The sequence below is a fragment of the Nerophis lumbriciformis genome, linkage group LG02, assembly GCF_033978685.3.
Source record: "Nerophis lumbriciformis linkage group LG02, RoL_Nlum_v2.1, whole genome shotgun sequence".
NCBI classification, from domain to species: Eukaryota; Metazoa; Chordata; class Actinopteri; order Syngnathiformes; family Syngnathidae; genus Nerophis; species Nerophis lumbriciformis.
Genome location: NC_084549.2, coordinates 952,501 through 978,516, shown reverse-complemented (window position 1 = coordinate 978,516; position 26,016 = coordinate 952,501). Strand labels below are relative to the sequence as shown.

General features: G+C 43.8%; 1 protein-coding gene across 1 annotated transcript in view; it reads left to right on the top strand.

Moving 5' to 3' along the window:
- Positions 1–10,769: 10,769 nt before the first annotated feature.
- Positions 10,770–26,016, top strand: part of rgs7a (regulator of G protein signaling 7a) — a 179,829-nt gene continuing 164,582 nt past the window's right edge. Inside the window, exons 1-2 of the mRNA XM_061924834.2 lie at positions 10,770–11,024; positions 14,875–14,998. Coding sequence (XP_061780818.1) covers positions 14,921–14,998 — 78 coding nt within the window. The 5' untranslated portion in view covers positions 10,770–11,024; positions 14,875–14,920. The remainder of the gene's footprint in view (positions 11,025–14,874; positions 14,999–26,016) is intronic.

Below are 26,016 nucleotides of genomic sequence, written 5' to 3'. Positions count from 1 at the left end.
ACTGGACAGTGCTGTTTCAGTTCCATCACCAGGACCATCAGTGAGTCAGACACAAACTAGTCTCATCATTGAACCAGATTCAAGGGCTGCTGAGTTGCCATCATCAGAACCCACATCACCCACAACAAAAACCCCACCAGTGATCCGCAGGTACCCAGAAAGGTTTCGAGTACCACCAAAAAAACGGAATCTCTGAAGACAGTATAAAAATCTGTGTTAAAGATGTACAAATACTGTTTGTATAATAAGCATGTTATTGTTTACAAATGAGGGTTAAGAGTTCAGTACTAAAACAAAAAAAAAAGAATGTGGCTTAAGTACAGTTTTTTATTTGAGCTGCTGCATTTTTTTGGTTGGGTTGTTTATTTCTTTGGAGTAACTTCTACATTTGTAAAAGGGGAGGAATGTAATAGAGTGATCTATGTTTGTCTGTTGCCATCTCCTGGTGAATGTTGGCTATAGCGTACTGGGGTTACTTTTTGGTTGGCCAACGATTTACGTGGTGTTGCGCACCTGACGTCAAGTGTGTGAGTCTGTTCTGAAGTCTACAGTAAAGAGACATACTTCATCCCTTCGCCTGTTTATTGCCTCCAACTCAATATATTACAACAACATTGCTCCATGCAGACCTGGAGGGTCCGCATGGAACTGGAGGGGGCGTGGCCTCCAGGTCCGCCTGAATTTCGGGAGATTTTCGGGAGAAAATTTGTCCCGGGAGGTTTTCGGGAGAGGCGCTGAATTTCGGGAGTCTCCCGGAAAATCCGGGAGGGTTGGCAAGTATGATTAGCAGTGATGGGTGCAAGACTGGAAATAGTTTGTAAACCAAAATAGCGCTTAGACTGAACCCAAATCCTGAATGAGACTTTTACGATTACATTTTTTTGTGAAATAAAAAGTAGATGAGTGAAGGGGAGAATGAGCCAGAGCTCTCAAAGAAACTGTTTGCCTCAGCGGGCGAGGATCAAATCCTTCTTCATATTGCAGCCATTATTTAAGAATTCTAATGCTGGTGACCCGGTAATAAAATCTACATTTTTGGTAGTGCTGTGCATTTAGAGGTTGAGGTTACAAGGAACATCTAAAACAATGGTAACAAATTCATAAAATCACCAAACTTTCTAAAAAAGAAAAAACATTTTTGCAAATTCACACTTTTTTTTAGAGTGCAACAAACAGAAAAAAAAGGTTTGGAAATTCTGGAGGGCCTGACTATTTACCCCAAGTCCCTTGAGACCGCTGTCAGGTTCAAACACTGATGACATCTACTAAACAGACAAGAAGCAAGGAATTGTGCAGAGACAGAGTTCAATTTGGCTCATGAAAAGAGACGTATTGGGCTGTACACTCAGTTTCAGTTCCAACCTACGCTCTAAGGCACAGCCCACGTGCTCCACTATTTATTTGGGAGGTCCCTGGTTACATCACTGAGGCTGCTACTGAAGGAAGGGGGGTAATTTCAGCAGCCCCAGTTAGACACAATATATGATTATTCAGAAATGGAAATGTGCTGACACTCGTGATATCGCCCTGTCTCTGCTTTGTCTGCGTCACGGTACTCGATGTTCGCCCTTGGCAGTCAACAGGCCGGGTCTGGACACAAACACTGATGCGAGACGACTCGTAATCAAAGATTGCAAGTTGTCCCTTTGCACGAATAGAAAAGTACAACTTCAGCACAATTGATAATGACTATAGCAACGGCCTTTAAACATAATTAATTTTAACATAATTATTCTAACAAAAGCCTTTGTTCCAATCATATAATAGTTTGCCTGCTGATTATCTCTCCTCCACTGGAAGTCATCGATATCTAAATAGGTCACCTGTCCTGAAATAGTCTGTACGGAAATAAAAAATATAGAAACAAAGGCTACTGATGCAAGAAGACGTTATTAATGCAACAATGCACCCGTTACAAATCGTCTCCACGAGGATGTTCTTCCACTTGAGGGATTTTTTTAATTACGCTTTCCTTTCTGTGCACAAATCCACACATGGTGTATAATGCAGTGCCTCGGCTCTTGAGAGAATGAGAGCACACATCCGTTGACCTGTGCAAGATAGGTAGAATTAATCCCAGCGTGCTCAGCCGCTCCCCTGATTAAATTGTCATTACAATGAATATGTTGTTATTAACCATCACTTTGCTGCCGTTTGGGCTTTGTGTCCACTCGCCGGCTCCACAATGACACAAAGTCGTCCCACTGAGAGATGAACTGGTGGGTGAGGGCAGGTGTGCCTAATGTTGTGGGCAGGGAGTGTACATTTTGCCCTGCGGCAAAGCAGCAAAGTCCAGTGTTCAGCATCTGATTTTGTTATGCTGTGCTTCTTGCCACAGCAAAAAGGAGTCAAAGTCCCCTGCGGCGTGAGCTGGAATATTGATTATTGATTTGCTTCGGTTTAAACGTGCACCAGCTGCCGCTCTAGGTGCACTGCTGAGCGCCGCGTGAGGTCACGTTTTTGAACTTTACCTGTAAGAATACTTCATACCCATCTGCTATTTTTGGCATGGGCAGATCACATTCACGCCCCGCCCGCCCGCCCAGACCTTGTACATGACAGGAGTGCTCGGCTGGTTTGATCTGTAAAAACATTTGTCAGAAATCTTCTACCTGACAGAAGTGCTTTACATTTTTACTGCAAAAATTCTAATGAAAGATCATCTAAACCAGTGTTTTTTTTTCACCAAGTAGCGCTTCAAAAAACACTTGGCTCATAATATTTTATTAGAGCGTATCAAAACACGTATTGGTATGTCAGACTTAGCTTTGTCGTGGTTTAATTCTTATCTTACTGACAGGATGCAATGCGTCTCCCATAATAATGTGACCTCGGACTATGTTAAGGTAACGTGCGGAGTTCCTCAGGGTTCGGTTCTTGGCCCTGCACTCTTCAGTATTTACATGCTGCCGCTAGGCGACATCATACGCAAATACGGTGTTAGCTTTCATTGTTATGCTGATGACAGCCAACTCTACATGCCCCTAAAGCTGACCAACACGCCGGATTGTAGTCAGCTGGAGGCGTGTCTTAATGAAATTAAACAATGGATGTCCGCTAACTTCTTGCAACTCAACGCCAAGAAAACGGAAATGCTGATTATCGGTCCTGCTAAACACCCGACATTTATTTAATAATACCACCTTAACATTTGACAACCAAACAATTACACAAGGCGAATCAGTAAAGAATCTGGGTATTATTTCTGACCCAACTCTCTCCTTTGAGTCACACATTAAGAGTGTTACTAAAACGGCCTTCTTTCATCTCCGTAATATCGCTAAAATTCGTTCTATTTTATCCACTAGCGACGCTGAGATCGTTATTCATGCGTTCGTTACGTCTCGTCTCGACTACTGTAACATATTATTTTGGGGTCTCCCTATGTCTAGCATTAAAAGACTACAATTGGTACAAAATGCGGCTGCTAGACTTTTGACAAGAACAAGAAAGTTTGATCATATTACGCCTATACTGGCTCACCTGCACTGGCTTCCTGTGCACTTAAGATGTGACTTTAAGGTTTTACTACTTACGTCTAAAATACTACACGGTCTAGCTCCGTCCTATCTTGTCGATTGCATTGTACCATATGTCCCGGCAAGAAATCTGCGTTCAAAGAACTCCGGCTTATTAGTGATTCCCAGAGCCCCAAAAAAGTCTGCGGGCTATAGAGCGTTTTCTATTGGGGCTCCAGTACTATGGAATGCCCTCCCGGTAACAGTTAGAGATGCTACCTCAGTAGAAGTATTTAAGTCCCATCTTAAAACTCATTTGTATACTCTAGCCTTTAAATAGACCCCCTTTTTAGACCAGTTGATCTGCCGTTTCTTTTCTTTTCTCCTCTGCTCCCCTTTTCCTTGTGGAGAGGGGGGGGGGGGGGGGGGGCACAGGTCCGGTGGCCATGGATGAAGTGCTGGCTGTCCAGAGTCGGGACCCGGGGTGGACCGCTCGCCTGTGCATCGGCTGGGAACATCTCTGCGCTGCTGACCCGTCTCCGCTCGGGATGGTGTCCTGCTGGCCCCACTATGGACTGGACTCTTACTATTATGTTGGATCCACTATGGACTGGACTCTCACAATATTATGTCAGACCCACTCGACATCCATTGCTTTCAGTCTCCCCTAGAGGGGGGGGGGGGTTACCCACATATGCGGTCCTCTCCAAGGTTTCTCGTAGTCATTCACATCGACGTCCCACTGGGGTGAGTTTTTCCTTGCCCTTATGTGGGCTTTGTACCGAGGATGTCGTTGTGGCTTGTGCAGCCCTTTGAGACACTTGTGATTTAGGGCTATATAAATAAACATTGATTGATTGAAACATTGAAGGGCGAACATCGAGTACCGTGACGCAGACAAAGCAGAGACAGGGCGATATCAGGAGTGTCAGCACATTTCCATTTCTGAATAATCATATATTGTGTCTAACTGGGGCTGCTGAAATGACCCCGCTTCCTTCAGAAGCAGCCTCAGTGATGTAACCAGGGACCTCCCAAATAAATAGTGGAGCACGTGGGCTGTGCCTTAGAGCGTAGGTTGGAACTGAAACTGAGTGTACAGCCCTCATGAGCCAAATTGAACTCTGTCTCTGCACGATTCCTTGCTTCTTGTCTGTTTAGTAGATGTCATCAGTGTTTGAACCTGACAGCGTTCTCAAGGGACTTGGGGTAAATAGTCAGACTCTCCAGAATTTCCAAACCTTTTTTTTCTGTTTGTTGCACTCTAAAAAAAAGTGTGAATTTGCAACAATTTTTTTTTTCTTTTTTAGAAAGTTTGGTGATTTTATGAATTTGTTACCATTGTTTTAGATGTTCCTTGTAACCTCAACCTCTAAATGCGCAGCACTACCAAAAATGTAGATTTTATTACCGGGTCACCAGCATTAGAATTCTTAAATAATGGCTGCAATATGAAGAAGGATTTGATCCTCGCCCGCTGAGGCAAACGGTTTCTTTGAGAGCTCTGGCTCATTCTCCCCTTCACTCATCTACTTTTTATTTCACAAAAAAATCTAATCGTAAAAGTCTCATTCAGGACTTGGGTTCAGTCTAAGCGCTATTTTGGTTTACAAACTATTTCCAGTCTTGCACCCATCACTGCTAATCATACTTGCCAACCCTCCCGGATTTTCCGGGAGACTCCCGAAATTCAGCGCCTCTCCCGAAAACCTCCCGGGACAAATTTTCTCCCGAAAATCTCCCGAAATTCAGGCGGACCTGGAGGCCACGCCCCCTCCAGCTCCATGCGGAGGAGCCTGTTTGGACCGACCCCAGAATGTGAGACTTGGCCCGCACCTCTCATCCTCCCGCACGCTGAGCATCGGCTCCCCACAGGGCTGTGTGCTGAGCCCCCTCCTCTACTGCCTTTACACCCATGACTGCAGTCCGGCCCACAGTGACAACCTTACCGTCAAGTTCGCCGACGATACCACAGTGGTCGGGCTCATCTCCAGGGGTGACGAGGCTGCCTACAGAGAGGAGGTCCTGAAGCTGACGGCCTGGTCTTCGGAGAACAACCTCGCTCTCAACACCAGCAAGACCAGAGAGATCATCGTCGACTTCAGGAGGAGCAGCACCGACCCTGCCCCCCTCTACATCAACGGGGAGCGTGTAGAGAGGGTCCACACCTTCAGGTACCTTGGAGTCCACATCTCTAATGACTTCTCCTGGACAGTCAACACCACATCAATCATCAAGAAGGCTCAGCAGCGGCTACACTTCCTTAGAGTCCTCGGGAAGTACAACCTGAAGCCTGACCTGCTGCTGACCTTCTACCGCTCGTCCATCGAGAGCCTGCTGACCTACTGTATTACGGTATGGTACGGCAGCTGCACTGCAGCAGACAGGGAGAGGCTGTAAAGAGTGGTCAAGACGGCTCAGAAGATCATCGGCCGCCCTCTCCCCTCTCTGACGGACATCTACACCTCCCGCTGCCTCAACAGAGCCAGTGCCATCATCAAGGACAGCACCCACCCTGGCTCTGACCTGTTCCACCTGCTGCCCTCTGGGAAGCGCTACAGGTGCATTAAAACCAAAACAAACAGGCTAAAGAACAGCTTCTTCCCCAGGGCCATAACCATCCTGAACGGACTGCCCCATTATCCCTCATAACTGCCTTCTCTTCGGTGCAATAACCCATTCAACCAACCACCCTGTTTTTTTTTCGTTTTTTTTCATGTATATATTCATTTCACACCATATTCATTGCACTTCTACATTTTTTATATTTTTATATATTTGCACATTGTTTTTCTAGCATGCACACATCGCACTGTATGGAATGGCCTCAATCTCGTTACCTTGCGTAATGACAATAAAGCTGATTCTGATTCTGATTCTGATTCAGGGTCCTCATGGAGCAATGTTGTTGTAATATATTGAGTTGGAGGCAATAAACAGGCGAAGGGATGAAGTATGTCTCTTTACTGTAGACTTCAGAACAGACTCAACACACTTGACGTCAGGTGCGCAACACCACGTAAATCGTTGGCCAACCAAAAAGTAACCCCAGTACGCTATAGCCAACATTCACCAGGAGATGGCAACAGACAAACATAGATCACTCCATTACATTCCTCCCCTTTTACAAATGTAGAAGTTACTCCAAAGAAATAAACAACCCAACCAAAAAAATGCAGCAGCTCAAATAAAAAACTGTACTTAAGCCACATTCTTTTTTTTTTTTTTTAGTACTGAACTCTTAACCCTCATTTGTAAACAATAACATGCTTATTATACAAACAGTATTTGTACATCTTTAACACAGATTTTTATACTGTCTTCAGAGATTCAGTTTTTTTGGTGGTACTCGAAACCTTTCTGGGTACCTGCGGATCACTGGTGGGGTTTTTGTTGTGGGTGATCTGGGTTCTGATGATGGCAACTCAGCAGCCCTTGAATCTGGTTCAATGATGAGACTAGTTTGTGTCTGACTCACTGATGGTCCTGGTGATGGAACTGAAACAGCACTGTCCAGTTGTACTGATGGCACACTTTCTGCAACTGGTGGAGACTAGATAACTGGCAGTCTCTCCATGTTTTCTCGCCAGTCTCTGTCCCTCTTGATAGATAGATAGATTGATATATATATATATATATATATATATATATATATATATATATATATATATATATATATATATATATATATATATATATATATATATAAATATATAAGTATTTCTTATATATATATATATATATATATATATATATATATATATATATATATATATGTATATATATATATATATTTTATTATATATACAGGTAAAAGCCAGTAAATTAGAATATTTTGAAAAACTTGATTTATTTCAGTAAAAAGGTGTAACTTGTACATTATATTTATTCATTGCACACAGACTGATGCATTCAAATGTTTATTTCATTTAATTTTGATGATTTGAAGTGGCAACAAATGAAAATCCAAAATTCCGTGTGTCACAAAATTAGAATATTACTTAAGGCTAATACAAAAAAGGGATTTTTAGAAATGTTGGCCAACTGAAAAGTATGAAAATGAAAAATATGAGCATGTACAATACTCAATACTTGGTTGGAGCTCCTTTTGCCTCAATTACTGCGTTAATGCGGCGTGGCATGGAGTCGATGAGTTTCTGGCACTGCTCAGGTGTCACTAGAGGCAGGTGAGGCAGGGCCTCACCTGCCTCTAGTGACTGCACGTCACTGATATATAACCTAATCATATTGTTTCTTGAATTTAAAAATAGCTGACTGTTTTTTTAGGGTTAGGGTTGGGGTTTAGGATTAGGGCTAGGGTTAGGGTTAGGCTTAGGGTTGGGGTTGGGGTTAGGGTTAGGATTAGGGTTAGGGTTGGGGTTGGGCATAGGGTTAGGATTAGGGTTAGGATTAGGATTAGGGTTAGGGTTGGGGTTGGGTATAGGGTTAGGATTAGGGTTAGGATTAGGATTAGGATTAGGGTTAGGCATAAAGAAAAAGAGTTGGTTAGGGTTTGGGCTAGGGTTGGGGTTTAGGGTTAGGGTTGGGGTTAGGGTTTGGGTTAGGGCTGCCACTAGAGGCAGGTGAGGCGGGGCCTCACCTGCCTCTAGTGACTGCACGTCACTGATATATAACCTAATCATATTGTTTCTTGAATTTAAAAATAGCTGACTGTTTTTTTAGGGTTAGGGTTGGGGTTTAGGATTAGGGTTAGGGTTAGGGTTAGGGTTAGGGTTGGGGTTGGGGTTAGGGTTAGGATTAGGGTTAGGGTTGGGGTTGGGCATAGGGTTAGGATTAGTGTTAGGATTAGGATTAGGATTAGGGTTAGGCATAAAGAAAAACAGTTGGTTAGGGTTTGGGCTAGGGTTGGGGTTTAGGGTTAGGGTTGGGGTTAGGGTTTGGGTTAGAGCTGCCACTAGAGGCAGGTGAGGCGGGGCCTCACCTGCCTCTAATGACTGCACGTCACTGCTGATGGAGCATGTTACTGATAAAGTAAGATACTAATAAAGCATGTTACTGATAAAGCATGATACTGATAAAGTAAGATACTGATAAAGCATGATACTGATAAAGTAAGATACTGATAAAGCATGTTACTGATAAAGTAAAATACTGATAAAGTAAGATGCCGATAAAGCGTGATACTGATAAAGCAGACAAAAAAATCCCATCTTAAAACTCATTTGTATACTCTAGCCTTTAAATAGCCCCCCTGTTAGACCAGTTGATCTGCCGTTTCTTTTCTTTTCTCCTCTGCTCCCCTTTTCCTTGTGGAGGGAGGGGGGGGGGCACAGGTCCGGTGGCCATGGATGAAGTGCTGGCTGTCCAGAGTCGGGACCCGGGGTGGACCGCTCGCCTGTGCATCGGCTGGGAACATCTCTGTGCTGCTGACCCGTCTCCGCTCGGGATGGTGTCCTGCTGACCCCACTATGGACTGGACTCTTACTATTATGTTGGATCCACTATGGACTGGACTCTTACTATTATGTTAGATCCACTATGGACTGGACTCTTACTATTATGTTAGATCCACTATGGACTGGACTCTCACTATTATGTTAGATCCACTATGGACTGGACTCTTACTATTATGTTAGATCCACTATGGACTGGACTCTCACTATTATGTTAGATCCACTATGGACTGGACTCTTACTGTTATGTTAGATCCACTATGGACTGGACTCTCACTATTATGTTAGATCCACTATGGACTGGACTCTCACTATTATGTTAGATCCACTATGGACTGGACTCTTACTGTTATGTTAGATCCACTATGGACTGGACTCTTACTATTATGTTAGATCCACTATGGACTGGACTCTTACTATTATGTTAGATCCACTATGGACTGGACTCTTACTGTTATGTTAGATCTACTATGGACTGGACTCTCACTATTATGTTAGATCCACTATGGACTGGACTCTCACTATTATGTTAGATCCACTATGGACTGGACTCTCACTGTTATGTTAGATCCACTATGGACTGGACTCTCACTATTATGTTAGATCCACTATGGACTGGACTCTTACTGTTATGTTAGATCCACTATGGACTGGACTCTCACTATTATGTTAGATCCACTATGGACTGGACTCTCACTATTATGTTAGATCCACTATGGACTGGACTCTTACTGTTATGTTAGATCCACTATGGACTGGACTCTTACTATTATGTTAGATCCACTATGGACTGGACTCTTACTATTATGTTAGATCCACTATGGACTGGACTCTTACTGTTATGTTAGATCTACTATGGACTGGACTCTCACTATTATGTTAGATCCACTATGGACTGGACTCTCACTATTATGTTAGATCCACTATGGACTGGACTCTCACTGTTATGTTAGATCCACTATGGACTGGACTCTTACTATTATGTTGGATCCACTATGGACTGGACTCTTACTATTATGTTAGATCCACTATGGACTGGACTCTTACTATTATGTTGGATCCACTATGGACTGGACTCTCACTATTATGTTAGATCCACTATGGACTGGACTCTTACTATTATGTTGGATCCACTATGGACTGGACTCTTACTATTATGTTAGATCCACTATGGACTGGACTCTTACTATTATGTTGGATCCACTATGGACTGGACTCTCACAATATTATGTCAGACCCACTCGACATCCATTACATTCGGTCTCCCTAGAGGGGGGGGGGGGGGGGGGGGGGGGGGGTTACCCACATATGCGGTCCTCTCCAAGGTTTCTCATAGTCATTCACATCGACGTCCCACTGGGGTGAGTTTTTCCTTCCCCTTATGTGGGCTTTGTACCGAGGATGTCGTTGTGGCTTGTGCAGCCCTTTGAGACACTTGTGATTTAGGGCTATATAAATAAACATTGATTGATTGATTGATTATACTGATAAAGCATGATACTGATAAAGCGAGGCCACAATATTTGAGAAGAACTGCATCGGAGTGATGCCTTATGTTGCCCACTAGGGGTCTCTGTTGCCAATGATTTGAGAGCTTGCTATGATATGTTGTCATGTAGTCATCACTAATCTTTCATCTTCATTCCTCAGCATGCACGTGATCTATTGAGTCTAGAAACACACTTTTTTATTGACTCATGATTATGAAGATAATCTCCTCTTTCTATGAATGCATCATTAGAGGGAGAGAGAGAGAGAGAGAGAGAGAGAGAGAGAGAGCTGCAAATTAGCCCTTCTGCGTCCCAAACGGGCTGCGATTCCATTGCTCACACGCTATTGGCTACGGAGCGATGCGCGTCCACGGCGCTGCGAGGGCGCGCACCCGCGTGCTTCACGCAGCATAGCAGCGAGAGAGAGAGAGAGAGAGGGAGAAAGAGAGAGAGAGAGAGATAGAGATAGACGGGGGTGCAAAGTGTTCGCCGCCGCCGCCGCAGCCGCCGAATGTCCGCCTCTTGGAGCCGCCGATGAGCCAGCCTCTCGTCCGTGTGAGCACCTCTCCAGGCCCGCTGCTGCCTCCGAGGCGTCCGCTCACGATCCACGGATCCCACCAGCCGGAAAGGAGGGAGGGAGGGGGGCACTGCGCGTTTTTCAGGTGAGCACCCCCCCCCCCCCCCCCCCCCAACACACACACACACACACACACACACACACACACACACACACACACTATCATCATCATCATCATCATCATCATCATCATCGTCCTCTTCCTCCTGCCGTCGCCATGGCGCGCGGAGGGGCGTAGTTGGTCGCTGTCCAAGGTGCTGAAGACGCACACAAGGCGGCCTGCTGCTCGGAGCGTCTTTACCGCGCGCTATTTATTGACGTGGCACGCGGCTAATCCACCTCAGCGTGGCGTGCACGCACGCGCACGCGCGCGCGACTAATATTGATGATGATGATGGAACGGAAACGTGCATATACGCTACATTTACACCCTGCATTGTGGAGTAGCTCCTCCAGGGACGGCGTGTAGTTCTAGTTCTAGTTCTCCTTGGACTGCAGCTGCTCTTCTTCAGCCTCCTCGGCTCATCATGCATGGCTCTTAAACCCCACAATAGTCTTCTTCAAAATCTATATGCAGCTTTGCTTACTCGCCACCATCTGATGGTAGACTTTTAATCTATTCCACTCACCACAATACCCAGACATTTAAAGGGGAACTGCACTATTTTTGCTTATCGTTCACAATCATTATGAGAGACAAGAAGACAAAAGTTATTTTTTTCCCCCCCACTTTCTAACATAAAAATCGTCTCGTTCTGAGTGGCTACAAAAAAAATGCTTTTCTACCTTCAAGGTACTCAAAGCGCTTTGACACTATTTCCACATTCACCCATTCACACTAGAGATGCGCGGTTTGCGGGCACAACCGCGGAGTCCGCGGATTATCCGCGGATCGGGCGGATGAAATTAAAAAAAATTAGATTTTATCCGCGGGTCGGGTCGGGTCGGGCGGTTGAAATAAAAAAAAAAAAAGATTTTAAATAGATTCAGGCGGGTGGCAGTTAAACCAATTGGTAAATATATATACATAGTTAAATGTTGTTACCCACATACGAAAAACCAGCAGGCACCTGCAGCATATGCCACAACAGAAGAAAGAAAGAAGAAGAGATGGACACTTTTACGGAGCGGAGAAGGGACGCCTCGCCGGGGTCCGGGACCGAGGCCCCTTCCCCCGAGAGGGCCCCACCGGGAGCCGTAGCTGAGGCGATCCGCGAGAAGGGCCCGACGCACGTCCAGGGTCACCACCGCGCCCACCGCACCGACACCCCGCCTCGTCCGCCTTCGCCGCGGCCGGCGTCACGCGCAGCAGGTAAGCAGCTTACCTGCCCGCCACCCCCGTGGCCGGGGACTCGTAACAGGGGTCACTCCGCGCGCTCCGCCCGCGCAGCTTACCTGCCCGCCACCCCTGTTGCCGGGGGGCGCGTAACAGGGGTCACTCCGCGCGCAGTGCGCTCACGAAAGGGGTGGGGCTCACCCTGGTTGATATAGACAGCAGGACGGTGGCCATGGAAGTCGGAACCCGCTAAGGAGTGTGTAACAACCCACCTGCCGAATCAACTAGCCCTGAAAATGGATGGCGCTGGAGCGTCGGGCCCATACCCGGCCGTCGCCGGCAGCGAGACGCGCTTGGAGGTGCGCTCAGCGCGGCTCCCATATGATTGCGCACTGGTCGTGACAGCGTGGCACGCGAATGTCTGTGCTGCATTGGATCAGTCTCCTTTCTTTAACAGGCAAAAGCTTTATAACCTCACTAATGCCTTGCATCGTCTATATTAGATATATAACAACGGGCGGGTGCGGGCGGGTGCGGTTCTGATCAAATGTTAGATCGGGTGGATGGCGGATGGTTGACGACTTTCTGATGCGGTTGCGGATGAAATAATTGCCTATCCGCGCATCTCTAATTCACACACACATCCACACACTGATGGAGGGAGCTGCCATGCAAGGCGCGAACCACCACCCATCAGGAGCAAGGGTGAAGTGTCTTGCTCAAAGACACAACGAGGTTGGTCGAAGGTGGGGATCGAACCAAGAACCCTCAGGTTGCTGGCACGGCCACTCTCCCAACCGTGCCACGCCGTCCCCCTCTTAAACCCTAGAATAGTCTGCCATACTTCTTCAAAATCTATACGCAGCTTTGCTTACTCACCACCATGTGATCGTAGACTTTCATCTATTCCACTCGCCACATTACCCAGACATTTAAAGGGGAACCGCACTATTTTTTTTGGGGGGGGAAATGTTGCTTATCGTTCACAATCATTATGAGAGACAAGAAGACGAAAAAAATCGTCTCGTTCTAAGTGGCTAGAAAAAGATGCGTTCAAAAACGTCAACAATCTGAGCTTTTATTTTGAAAGTTTGAGGATATGACTGTGCGTAGCTTCCTTTCCCCCCCCCAAGTCTGCGCTGTCCCTCGCTGGGAGAGGTACGTTGTTTTGCTTTGGGATTAACAAATTATATTTCTGGAGTTTAAATGCAAAATTAACGGAAGAATGTTGGTGTGCAAAAGTTTCGAGATCAAATCAAATCAAATCAACTTTATTTATATGTGTTTATGGAGGTCATGTCCCAAATTCCAAGCTGCTGTTTGGTGCAGTTCAGCTTAAACCTTAAAGGCACTGCCTTTGCATGCCGGCCCAATCACACAATATCTACGGCTTTTCACACACATAATTGAATGCACACCATACTTGGTCAACAGCCATACAGGTCACACTTGAACACTGCTACAAATATGCGCCCACACTGTGAACCCACACCAAACAAGAATGACAAACACATTTCGGGAGAACATCCGCACCGTAACACAACATAAACACAACAGAACAAATACCCAGAATCCCTTGCAGTACTAACTCTTCCGGGACGCTACAATATACACCCCCCGCTTCCCCCCCCCACCCCCCAAACCCCGCCCATCTCAACCTCCTCATGCTCTCTCAGGGAGAGTGTAACAGATAGAAAAAGGAAACAGCATATTTTGGTATTTTTTTTAATTTTAAATTATTATCAATTTCACCAAAATCCATCACATGATGTGTTTTAGTTTCTTTTTACTTTAAATATGGATTATCGGTAATATAATTCAAGTTTTTGTGGATTTATTTTTGTGTTTCTTTTATATTTACAAATCTGAGCTTTTATTTTGAAAGTTTGAAAGTCTGCGCTGTCCCTCGCTGGGAGAGGTACGTTGTTTTGCTTTGGGATTAACAAATTATATTTCTTGAGTTTAAATGCAAAATTAACGGAAGAATGTTGGTGTGCAAAAGTTTCGTGATGTGTTTATGGAGGTCATGTCCCAAATTCCAAGCTGCTGTTTTGAGGCATGTTATAAAAAATAATAATGCACTTTGTGACTTCAATAATAAATATGGCAGTGCCATGTTGGCATTTTTTTTTTCCATAACTTGAGTTGATTTATTTTGGAAAAACATTGTTACATTGTTTAATGCATCCAGCGGGGCATCACAACAACATTAGGCATAATAATGTGTTCATTCCATGACTGTATATATCGGTATCGGTCGATATCGGAATCGGTAATTAAGAGTTGGACAATATCGTAATATCAGCAAAAAAGCCATTATCGGACATCTCTACATACAGCAATGTTAATATTTGCTGTATATGGACTACCTATGCACGCTATGACGTAGCTCTAAAATGACTTGCACCATCTAAGTGAGTGTGTCCACACATGTAAACAAAGCAGTGGACTTAGCGTGTGTCCACACTAAGACCTCACACGGAGTCCTCTCCGATGAAACCTCCAGAAAAAGTGCTGGTCAAGACCTTGTGGGAGGTGCACAGGTGCAGCCAACATTTGCTTGCGGGTGTAAATGTCAGACGTGTTCCAAGCTAAGGAAGGCCAAGAAAGCCTTTGGGCTCCGTTTGCCAATTCTAAATCTCCCTTCTGTCCGCCGCAGGAGCACCTGACACTTCCTGTGGCAGACCCACTCCTGGTGGAGCGTCATGGCGCAGACCAACAGCGGCGGGCAGGGCACCAACGGTGTAGCGGACGAGTCCCCCAATATGATCGTGTACAGAAAGGTAAGGCATCTTTTCTTGCAAACTCTGTGGGCCATGAACACACCTGACACTGTGGGCCATGAACACACCTGACACTGTGGGCCATGAACACACCTGACACTGTGGGCCATGAACACACCTGACACTGTGGGCCATCAACATATACACTATTATACATCATTGGAAGAGTACATCAACATGTACACTACTATACATCATTGGAAGTGCATGTTGGGCCACACAGTGGTCATCGAGGAAGGTGCATTTAAACTGGGGCTCAAAAATAGGATGTGACAATATATCAAAGAAAATCAAATATTTTATGTTCTTAAAGGAAGTAAGAACATCCATAGTCTCTCTATCAGACATCTGATAGTGAGACTGTCAACTGATTCTGGTAAATATGTTGTCCTGGTGCTTTTAGATCTGTCTGCTGCGTTCCACGCCACCTTAATCACTCGTCTTGAGAACTGTGTGGGCATTAAGGGCGCCGCCCTCAACTGGTTCCGGTCGTACCTAACCGACAGGAGTTGTTGTGTAAAAGTAGACAGTTTTATGTCTTCCACAGCTCCTTTACCACATGGGGTCCCCCAGGGCTCAATCCTTGCCCCAATTTTATTTGCGCTTTACCTTCTCCCCCTTGGTTCTATTTTTAGGAAGTACAGTATTGCATTTCATTTTTATGCCGATGATTGCCAGATTTATTTTCCCATGGCACAAAATAACACGGTTCAACGTCTTATTGACTGCCTGCACGACATCAAAGTCTGGCTTTCAGCTAACTTCCTGAGCCTAAATGAAGATAAAACAGAAGTTATGCTGTTCGGTCCAAGTCGCTCTCCCTCCCCCAACGTTGACCTCGGCACTCTGACCCCGTATCTCAGCGACTCTGTCACAAACCTGGGGGTAAAGTTCCACTCAGATTTTAAATTCGAAAAACAAATCAGCAGCGTCATACAAAAAAGCTTTTATCAAGTACGCCAAATAGCGAAAGTGAAACCGCTTCTATCAAGACATGATCTTGAGAAATTAATCCACGCCTTTATCTCGACTCGTCTTGATTACTGTAATGCCCTGTATGTTGGCATTAGCCAGGCCTCCCTCGCCCGCCTGCAGCTCGTGCAGAACTCTGCTGCTCGTCTGCTAACACAGACCCGCAGACGTGAGCACATCACCCCTATTTTAGCGTCCCTTCACTGGCTCCCTGTGCGTTACCGAATCAATTTTAAACTCCTTTTATTTGTTTTTAAATGTCTAAACAACCTCGCGCCAACCTATCTCTCCGACCTCCTTCAGCCTTACTGCCCCACCCGATCCTTAAGATCAGCCGATCAGCTGCTGTTGACGGTCCCTGACACAAGGCTGAAGCTTAGAGGTGACAGAGCTTTCGCCGTTGCTGCTCCCAAGCTCTGGAACGACCTACCCCTGAGTGTTAGACAAGCCTCCTCTCTTCCTGTTTTTAAATCTCTCTTAAAAACATACTTTTATTCCATGGCTTTTAACACTGAGTGATATCCATCCTGCAATGGCGCCACATAATACACCTGCTGTGATCCTGTTTTTATGTTTTTATTTATTCTATTTTTATTTTTAATTTTTTTATCGTGTTCTGTTTGTGTTGTGTTGTTTGCTCGGTACTCGTTTTATCTTTTAACCTGTCCATTGTACAGCACTTTGGCTACCCCTGTGGTAAATTTCAAATGTGCTTTATAAATAAAGTTGATTTGATTTGATTTGATTTGATTATATCACAAAAATAAAAATGCAAGATCAATTGTAGAAATCTTATTTAAAAGTAAATAAATAAATGATGCCGCTTCTTTTCTTTTTCATGATTTAAAAAGCACATATGTTTTAATATTATTAATTTTTCATGGATATAAACTATACATTTCTAGTTTTACTGTAAATATTAGCTGGGGTTTAAAAATATGATCTGATATTCCCACAAAGCAAGATGAATTGTCAACATCTTAAAAAAAACAAAAACAAAAAAAACAATCCCGAAAACTAAATGAATGTATTTAAATTAAATTCCTCTTTTTTTTTAATTGATCAAAAATCATACACTTTTTTTTTACATTGTAATTTTCTTAATGGAACTTGTCACGACTTGGACTATGGCTTGATTTGTTCTCCCGAGGTGCAAGTGAATTGGACTGGTCAAGGCTTGAAGGTGGGTACATGATTTATTTAAACTATCAAAAAAGGAATAAACGAAAAGCGCGCACAGTGGCGGAGAATAAACTATGAAACCAAAAGACTATAGCAAAAAAGTACAAACGAAAAACACGCACAATGGCGGAGAACAAACTATGAAACCAAAAAGACTATAAACATGGAACAAAAACTTACTTGGCTTGGACAAAAATAGTTGCTTGAGGAATGGACATGGAAAGAATGGACAGAGCATAAATGTGGTGATGTCGTCAGAAAGACAAACTGAAAAACACTGAACTTAAATACTACAGACATGATTAACGAAAACAGGTGCGTGACTCAAGACGTGAAACAGGTGCGTGACGTGACAGGTGAAAACTAATGGGTTGCTATGGTGACAATCAAGAGTGCACAATGAGTCCAAACGTGGAACAGGTGAAACTAATGGGGTAATCATGGAAACAAGACAAGGGAGTGAAAAGACAGAAACTAAAGAGTCCTATAACTAAACAAAACATGACTTAAAACAAAACATGATTACACAGACATGACAGAACTAAGACCATGTAATCTTAGTTTTACTACATATTTAGCTGGGGTTAAATAATATATGATAATCAAGAAATATAAATGATGTAACATACAGTACATTCCTATCTTTATCATATAAAAGTAAAAATATAAATATCACATTAACAAGAAAATTTGTCACCATTTATTTAAAAAAAAAATGGATGTTTGTTTCTATGCAGTATTTCACAAAACTGAGTCTTTATGTCATAATTTTATTCAATTTAATATCCTTTATTTAAGCAGGTCAAAACTCATCCAGATTATTTTTTTCAAAAATGACCTGGTCAAGAGGGCCGCAAAACAAAGTTACAGAAATACAAACAACAACAAAAACAACAACTGTCACACACCACAGTTAAACATATAAATGACACGCAAAATTAACATAAAAACATGCAATGCATCAAAAAATATAAAATGTTTCAGTAAAAACAATTTAAAAACAAGTGCAATTCCCAATAAAACTGGATACTTTAAAACGGACTGAAATCCCCCCAAAGTGATGAGTTCAGGGAACCTCAGATCTTTCTGCAAGGCGCAGCGTGTCTGAAGGATTCAATCTTTTGGTATTAATAATAGCCGTGTAGGTCTGAGCCCAGAACAAACTGTGCTCATATTAACCTACCGATTATTGCCGATAAACGATATTATTGCCAGTTTTTTTGAGACCAAACCAACCATTGTTTTCATGATAATACATAATAATAATCCTTTCAAATGCTATAAACTTGTATTTCTCGTGTGTTTTAATTTTGTAATTGGAAGGGAAACCTTGAAATCTCCAAGTTAAATTAAACAAACAAATAATAATACAATACACTATATTTTGTCAGTTTGCAAAATGTTGCACTTGAATAAAAATGACAACCAAAAGCAATAAAAGGTCTTAAGGAGGGGTCGGGGGGGCTGAAATCTACACAACCATAACAAGAAATAAGGTAGCTAAATAAAGTATTGACAACAGAGTTGTACTGAACATGTAGGCAGAGGTATACTGTAGTTGTACATGACTTACAACACTACAATTGAAACACATATATTAACAGTCATTTGCCAAACAAAATTAAGTTTGGCAGATTCCGAATGACAACATGACAGCACTTTGACACAATGCTAGTTTTACAGCAGCGTGTATTTAACCACACTTCCTGTGAGCACACGCTATTTTGTTTACACTGACCTGGCTTGTTCACCAAACGCAAAGTGAGTATCGACTCTCGAGTGGTTGTGTTCCAAGTGGGTGTTGTTGCCCATTCTGCAAACATGATAGTTTGTTTACCCTGACCTGGCTTGTTCACCAAACGCAAAGTGATTATCGACTCTCAAGTGGTTGTGTTCCAAGTGGGCTGTCAGGTTCAAACACCGATGACATCTATTAAACAGACAAGAAGCAAGGAATTAAAACAGAGACAGGATTCAATTTAGCTCAAAGAGGAGAGACGCCTGGGCTGTACTCTTGTACAGTCTTCCATCACGCTCTGACGAAAGGATTGCACGCCTCCTCTTTTATTTGGACTTTCCCTGATTACATGGCAACAGCTGTTTCTAAAGGGGGAGGGGGTCATAAACAGCCGTTGCCCTCGGTCACAAAACGGTTCAAAGAAATCTCGGGTCAAGACAAGATCTTCCTGTGGATTACAATAGATCAAAGAAACCGACACCTTCATGTCGCTTCCCATTTTACACAGTGGAGTTTTACAAGCCTTTTGCTTGGTAAGATCAAAGACAGCTTTTGTCCTCTCGCCGGGAACTCTTGGAACCAGAAAGTTTTGTGATAACTTACGTACAATTATTCATTAGTCATGGGAGACGTCGGAGTTTGTCGTGATTTTAGGGACGAAGATGAACGAGGTAGCAGCGTCAAGTAAAAAGGGGTATTTATTAATGAAACAAGCAAAAACAAAAAGCTAGAGCAGAAGGGAAGTGCTCTAACTGGCCAGACTAGGACAGACTTAAGACAAAATGCTGGAACGCAGGAAAAAAACACTTACTATGAAATGTGGAGCAGACGGCGTCCACAAAGTAGGAGCATACTAGAGTGCAGCATGACAAAGATTGTCTGAAGTCACAACAGCATCAACAAACAATGTCCCGACAACCAAGGTAGAAAAAAGGATCAACTTAAATAGTCTTAACAGGTGAGGGGAAATGCCCTGGGACAAAAGTGAAGCAGCCATGGGAAAAACACCAACAAAGCCGGAAGAGCCACCAAAATAAAAGCACAAGACAAGAACGAACACAAAACACCGGAGAACACTAACAAAACCCAACATAAAGGCACGACCTGGTGTAATCAGCCGTGACATATGAAGGGCTATGGAAAACGAAACTAAAACTGAACTGGCTATAAAGTAAATAAAAAACAGAATGCTGGACAACAGCAAAAACTTACAAGCGACGGCGTCCACAAAGTACATCCGAACTTGACATGACAATCAACAGTGTCCACACAAAAAAAGGATAGCAACAACTTAAATAGTCAAGGGTTGGAATTGGGGGTTAAATCACCAAAATGATTCCCGGGCATGGCCACCGCTGCTGCTCACTGCTCCCCTGTGGGGATGGGTCAAATGCAGAGGATGTCACCACACCGAGTGTGTGTGTGTGACAATCATTGGCACTTTTTTTCTTAAAAAGCTAACGAAACACGTTAGAGTTTGTAACAGCAATCTGTACTGAGTGAGAAACATGAACAATCATATTACAGTATCTGTAAAGTATTATTTCATCTTTTGTTTGTACACAGCTAGTAACACACATGATGTGTATCATGATCAATATTAAAGTGACTCACTCCATGGACACTTGTACGTCTGGTCCAGCTGGCCAGGGATGTTTTTTCTCCTTTATTTGGGGTAAGCAATCCATTTATGTCAAAATAGCTCGTCTCCAAGTTCCACATTTATAGAGTCGTCACTTTCACTTCACTCTCTCGGTTGTTTTATACAATATTTATTATCTGAAAGCTTTTTGGGTTGAGGTTAAAATTGAGTTGGTTAATTGGGAATTGATTTCAATGTTCACACTGTCAGGTTTAAGTACCGAACTATCTATTAAACAGAACAAGAAGCAAGGAACAGAGTTCAATTTTGCTCATGAGGAGAACGCATGGATCTGCACACTCAGTTACAGTCTCACCCTACGCTCTGAGGAACAGCCCACACGCTCCTCTATTTATTCAGTTTAGGAGTTCCCTAGTTACATGCTGAGGCTGCTTCTAAAGGGAGGGGTCACACATTATGCCAGCAGGAGCTCAGTACGCACATCCATCCATCCATCCATCTTCTTCCGCTTATCCGAGGTCGGGTCGCGGGGGCAGCAGCCTAAGCAGGGAAGCCCAGACTTCCCTCTCCCCAGCCACTTCGTCCAGCTCCTCCCGGGGGACCCCGAGGTGTTCCCAGGCCAGCCGGGAGACATAGTCTTCCCAACGTGTCCTGGGTCTTCCCCGCGGCCTCCTACCGGTCGGACGTGCCCTAAACACCTCCCTAGGGAGGCGTTCGGGTGGCATCCTGACCAGATGCCCGAACCACCTCATCCGGCTCCTCTCCATGTGGAGGAGCAGCGGCTTTACTTTGAGCTCCCCCCGGATGACAGAGCTTCTCACCCTATCTCTAAGGGAGAGCCCCGCCACCCGGCGGAGGAAACTCATTTGGGCCGCTTGTACCCGTGATCTTGTCCTTTCGGTCATAACCCAAAGCTCATGACCATAGGTGAGGATGGGAACGTAGATCGACCGGTAAATTGAGAGCTTCGCCTTCCGGCTCAGCTCCTTCTTCACCACAACGGATCGATACAGCGTCCGCATTACTGAAGACGCCGCACCGATCCGCCTGTCGATCTCACGATCCACTCTTCCCTCACTCGTGAACAAGACTCCCAGGTACTTGAACTCCTCCACTTGGGGCAAGATCTCCTCCCCAACCCGGAGATGGCACTCCACCCTTTTCCGGGCGAGAACCATGGACTCGGACTTGGAGGTGCTGATTCTCATCCCAGTCGCTTCACACTCAGCTGCGAACCGATCCAGTGAGAGCTGAAGATCCTGGCTAGATGAAACCATCAGGACCACATCATCTGCAAAAAGCAGAGACCTAATCCTGCAGCCACCAAACCGAATCCCCTCAACGCCTTGACTGCGCCTAGTAATTCTGTCCATAAAAGTTATGAACAGAATGTGTGACAAAGGGCAGCCTTGGCGGGGTCCAACCCTCACTGGAAACGTGTCCGACTTACTGCCGGCAATGCGGACCAAGCTCTGGCACTGATCATACAGGGAGCGGACCGCCACAATCAGACAGTCCGATACCCCATACTCTCTGAGCACTCCCCACAGGACTTCCCGAGGGACACGGTCAAATGCCTTCTCCAAGTCCACAAAACATCTCACGATCCACTCTTCCCCCACTCGTGAACAAGACTCCGAGGTACTTGAACTCCTCCACTTGGGGCAAAATCTCCTCCCCAACCCGGAGATGGCACTCCACCCTTTTCAGTACGCACAATACGTGATTATTCAGAATGGAATGTGCTGGGGGTCTTGTGATCGCGCCCTGTCTCTGCTTTGTCTGCTTGCTGTCGCCTTATCTTCGTTGAAGTCCTGGTTCGTCCTTGGCTGTTAGCCGGCTGAACTCCTAACTTGCAGTGGAAGATAACAAGTTGTGTGTCCTTACACGAAAAGAAAAGTACAGCTTGAGCAGAATAGATAATAACTGTAGCAACGGCCTGTAAGCATAAGAGTTGTGTAATTATTCTAACACACGCAATACAAGTTTTTCGAGGTACGAGCTGCTCCACAGAACCCATGCAACTTGTATCCTCTATTTGTATCTGAGAATGTGCTACAGGCTGCTGAAAAAAGGCCAAAGAAAGTGTCAGGCCAGTCTTAGCTGGCAGACAATGAGTTAGTTTGAAGACCCGCGGTGAGAAAAGCAAGTCAGATGCACAGCGCTGCTCAATCTATTCATGCATTGAAGATGAAACCATTTTGGAAATTGCTTCCGTGCCATCAGTCGAAGCTTCAGTTCCCCCGGCGGCCCAGACTTAATTATCCCCCAAAAAGATGAAAAAAAAAGAGCTGATCCATTTTAGTCTGCTGTTTCTTGCATGTGATACCTAACTTAGCCCAGATGCTATGCTGCCGTAATGAAGTGTGATCTGTGTGTGGGCCATTTAATGCTTCACTTCCCCTTCAGCTGCGCACCTGAAGTCAACCTTTGCTCCTTTTATTTGCGCCTACGAGTCAGGCGCTCAACGCTCGGCGTTTCATTTGCGTCGGCCTGCGAGCAGCGCCGCCGCTCCATCTGCTCCCGCGCGGCAGGAAGAGGACCCGCTGAGCATGATATCAGAGATGGACGCTCTTTTATTGCCAGGCCGGTATCGCCTCATGCAGCGTGGGACTGGACTTTGCAGAGACTGAAGCAACGAAAGAGGCGCCGGTTATTTAGGAGGCAATGGAAGGAGGATGACAGGCTCAGGACTGGAATGGCTGAGAAAGTAGGCCAGCCTGTGAGGATCATGGAGAATGGAGAGCTTTTTGCTTTTTGCAAAGCATCCTGTCCAGAAGTTGCTCTGATGTGCTAATGACTAGATGTGACCAATCTAAGTCTAAGACTAGATGTGACCAATCTAAGTCTAAGACTAGATGTGACCAATCTAAGTCTAAGACAAGATGTGACCAATCTAAGTCTAAGACTAGATGTGACCAATCTAAGTCTAAGACTAGATGTGACCAATCTAAGTCTAAGACTTGATGTGACCAATCTAAGTCTAAGACTAGATTTGACCAATCTAAGTCTAAGACCAGATGTGACCGATCTAAGTCTAAGACTAGATGTGACCGATCTAAGTCTAAGACTAGATGTGACCAATCTAAGTCTTAGACTATATGTAACCAATCTAAGTCTAAGACTAGATGTGACCAATCTAAGTCTAAGACAAGATGTGACCAATCTAAGTCTAAGACTAGATGTGACCAATCTAAGTCTAAGACAAGATGTGACCAATCTAAGTCTAAGACAAGATGTGACCAATCTAAGTCTAAGACTAGATTCAACAATCTAAGTCTTAGACTAGATGCGACCAATCTAAGTCTAAGACTAGATGTGACCAATCTAAGTCTAAGACAAGATGTGACCAATCTAAGTCTAAGACTAGATGTGACCAATCTAAGTCTAAGACAAGATGTGACCAATCTAAGTCTAAGACTAGATGTGACCAATCTAAGTCTCAGACAAGATGTGACCAATCTAAGTCTAAGACAACATGTGACCAATCTAAGTCTAAGACAAGATGTGACCAATCTAAGTCTAAGAGTAGATGTGACCAATCTAAGTCTAAGACTAGATGTGACCAATCTAAGTCTAAGACTAGATGTGACCAATCTAAGTCTCAGACAAGATGTGACCAATCTAAGTCTAAGACTAGATGTGACAAATCTAAGTCTAAGACTAAATGTGACCAATCTAAGTCTAAGACTAGATGTGACCAATCTAAATCTAAGACTAGATGTGACCAATCTATGTCTAAGACAAGATGTGACCAATTTAAGTCCAAGACTAGATGTGACCAATCTAAGTCTAAGACCAGAGGTGGGACCAAGTCATTGTTTTGCAAGTCACAAGTAAGTCTCAAGTCTTTGCCCTCAAGTCTCGAGTCAAGTCCCGAGTCAAGACAGGTCAAGTCCAAAGTCAAGACTGGAAAGTCTCAAGTCAAGTCCCAAGTCCTGCATTTTGAGTTCCGAGTCCTTTCAAGTCCTTTTAACCACAGACTAATATATTTACACAGATTGTGTATGCTTTTAAAACGCTGTATTTATTTATTAAAACAAGTGCATTTGAAATTGCAGGGAAAAAAAATAGTGCTGACATTGCACTTCATAATAGCACTATTAACCAGTCTTTTTAAACATTTAACTCATTCCTTTACAGAATAAACACATTTGAAAAAAACAAGTACTTATTTGTACAAAAGTATTAGCATTGTATTTCCATGGCATATTGCATTGTAACTAGTTCCACAGCAGTTTCTGTCCTGTTCTTACCTTATCTCATTGATCTCATCTCATACTGTATGTGTGTTGATGTGTGCGTACACATGGAAAACATAACAAATACATGAACATAACAATGAACAGAGTTGTACTTTTTAGATGTCAGGGCCCTATGCAATATGTACACTTATTCTTAATATAGTATACATTTTAACTGACCTCTATTTTACTATGTTTGTCTTTTTGTAGGTGGCTAAAATACGCGGTGCTGCTGACCGCCGTCTAACGTTACGTTACTGTGTGTGATACATTGACTAACGTTACGTTATGTGTAGCTACCTCATGCAACCCTGCTTAAAAAAAATCACTTGACAAAAAGTATGAATAAGGTAGCAAACTGCAGTGGACGCAACAGATTGCTGTGTTTGCAATGACGTTAAAACCATAGACATCTTATAAGTAGACGCAGCATTGGCTGCTGTGACGCGAGCAATTTGGCCGCCATCTTGAAGTGGTGATGAGGAGCCGGCGAGCAGCCTAAACTGACAGTTGACAGGTAGAAAACAAAGATGCTAAACTGACAGTTGACAGGTAGAAAACAAAGATGCTAAACTGACAGTTGACAGGTAGAAAACAAAGATGCTGAACTGACAGTTGACAGGTAGAAAACAAAGATGCTAAACTGACAGTTGACAGGTAGAAAACAAAGATGCTAAACTGACAGTTGACAGGTAGAAAACAAAGATGCTAAACTGACAGTTGACAGGTAGAAAACAAAGATGCTAAACTGACAGTTGACAGGTAGAAAACAAAGATGCTCAACTGACAGTTGACAGGTAGAAAACAAAGATGCTGAACCGACAGTTGACAGGTAGAAAACAAAGATGCTAAACCGACAGTTGACAGGTAGAAAACAAAGATGCTAAACTGACAGTTGACAGGTAGAAAACAAAGATGCTAAACTGACAGTTGACAGGTAGAAAACAAAGATGCTAAACTGACAGTTGACAGGTAGAAAACAAAGATGCTGAACTGACAGTTGACAGGTAGAAAACAAAGATGCTAAACTGACAGTTGACAGGTAGAAAACAAAGATGCTAAACCGACAGTTGACAGGTAGAAAACAAAGATGCTAAACCGACAGTTGACAGGTAGAAAACAAAGATGCTAAACTGACAGTTGACAGGTAGAAAACAAAGATGCTAAACTGACAGTTGACAGGTAGAAAACAAATATGCTAAACCGACAGTTGACAGGTAGAAAACAGAGATGCTAAACTGACAGTTGACAGGTAGAAAACAAAGATGCTAAACCGACA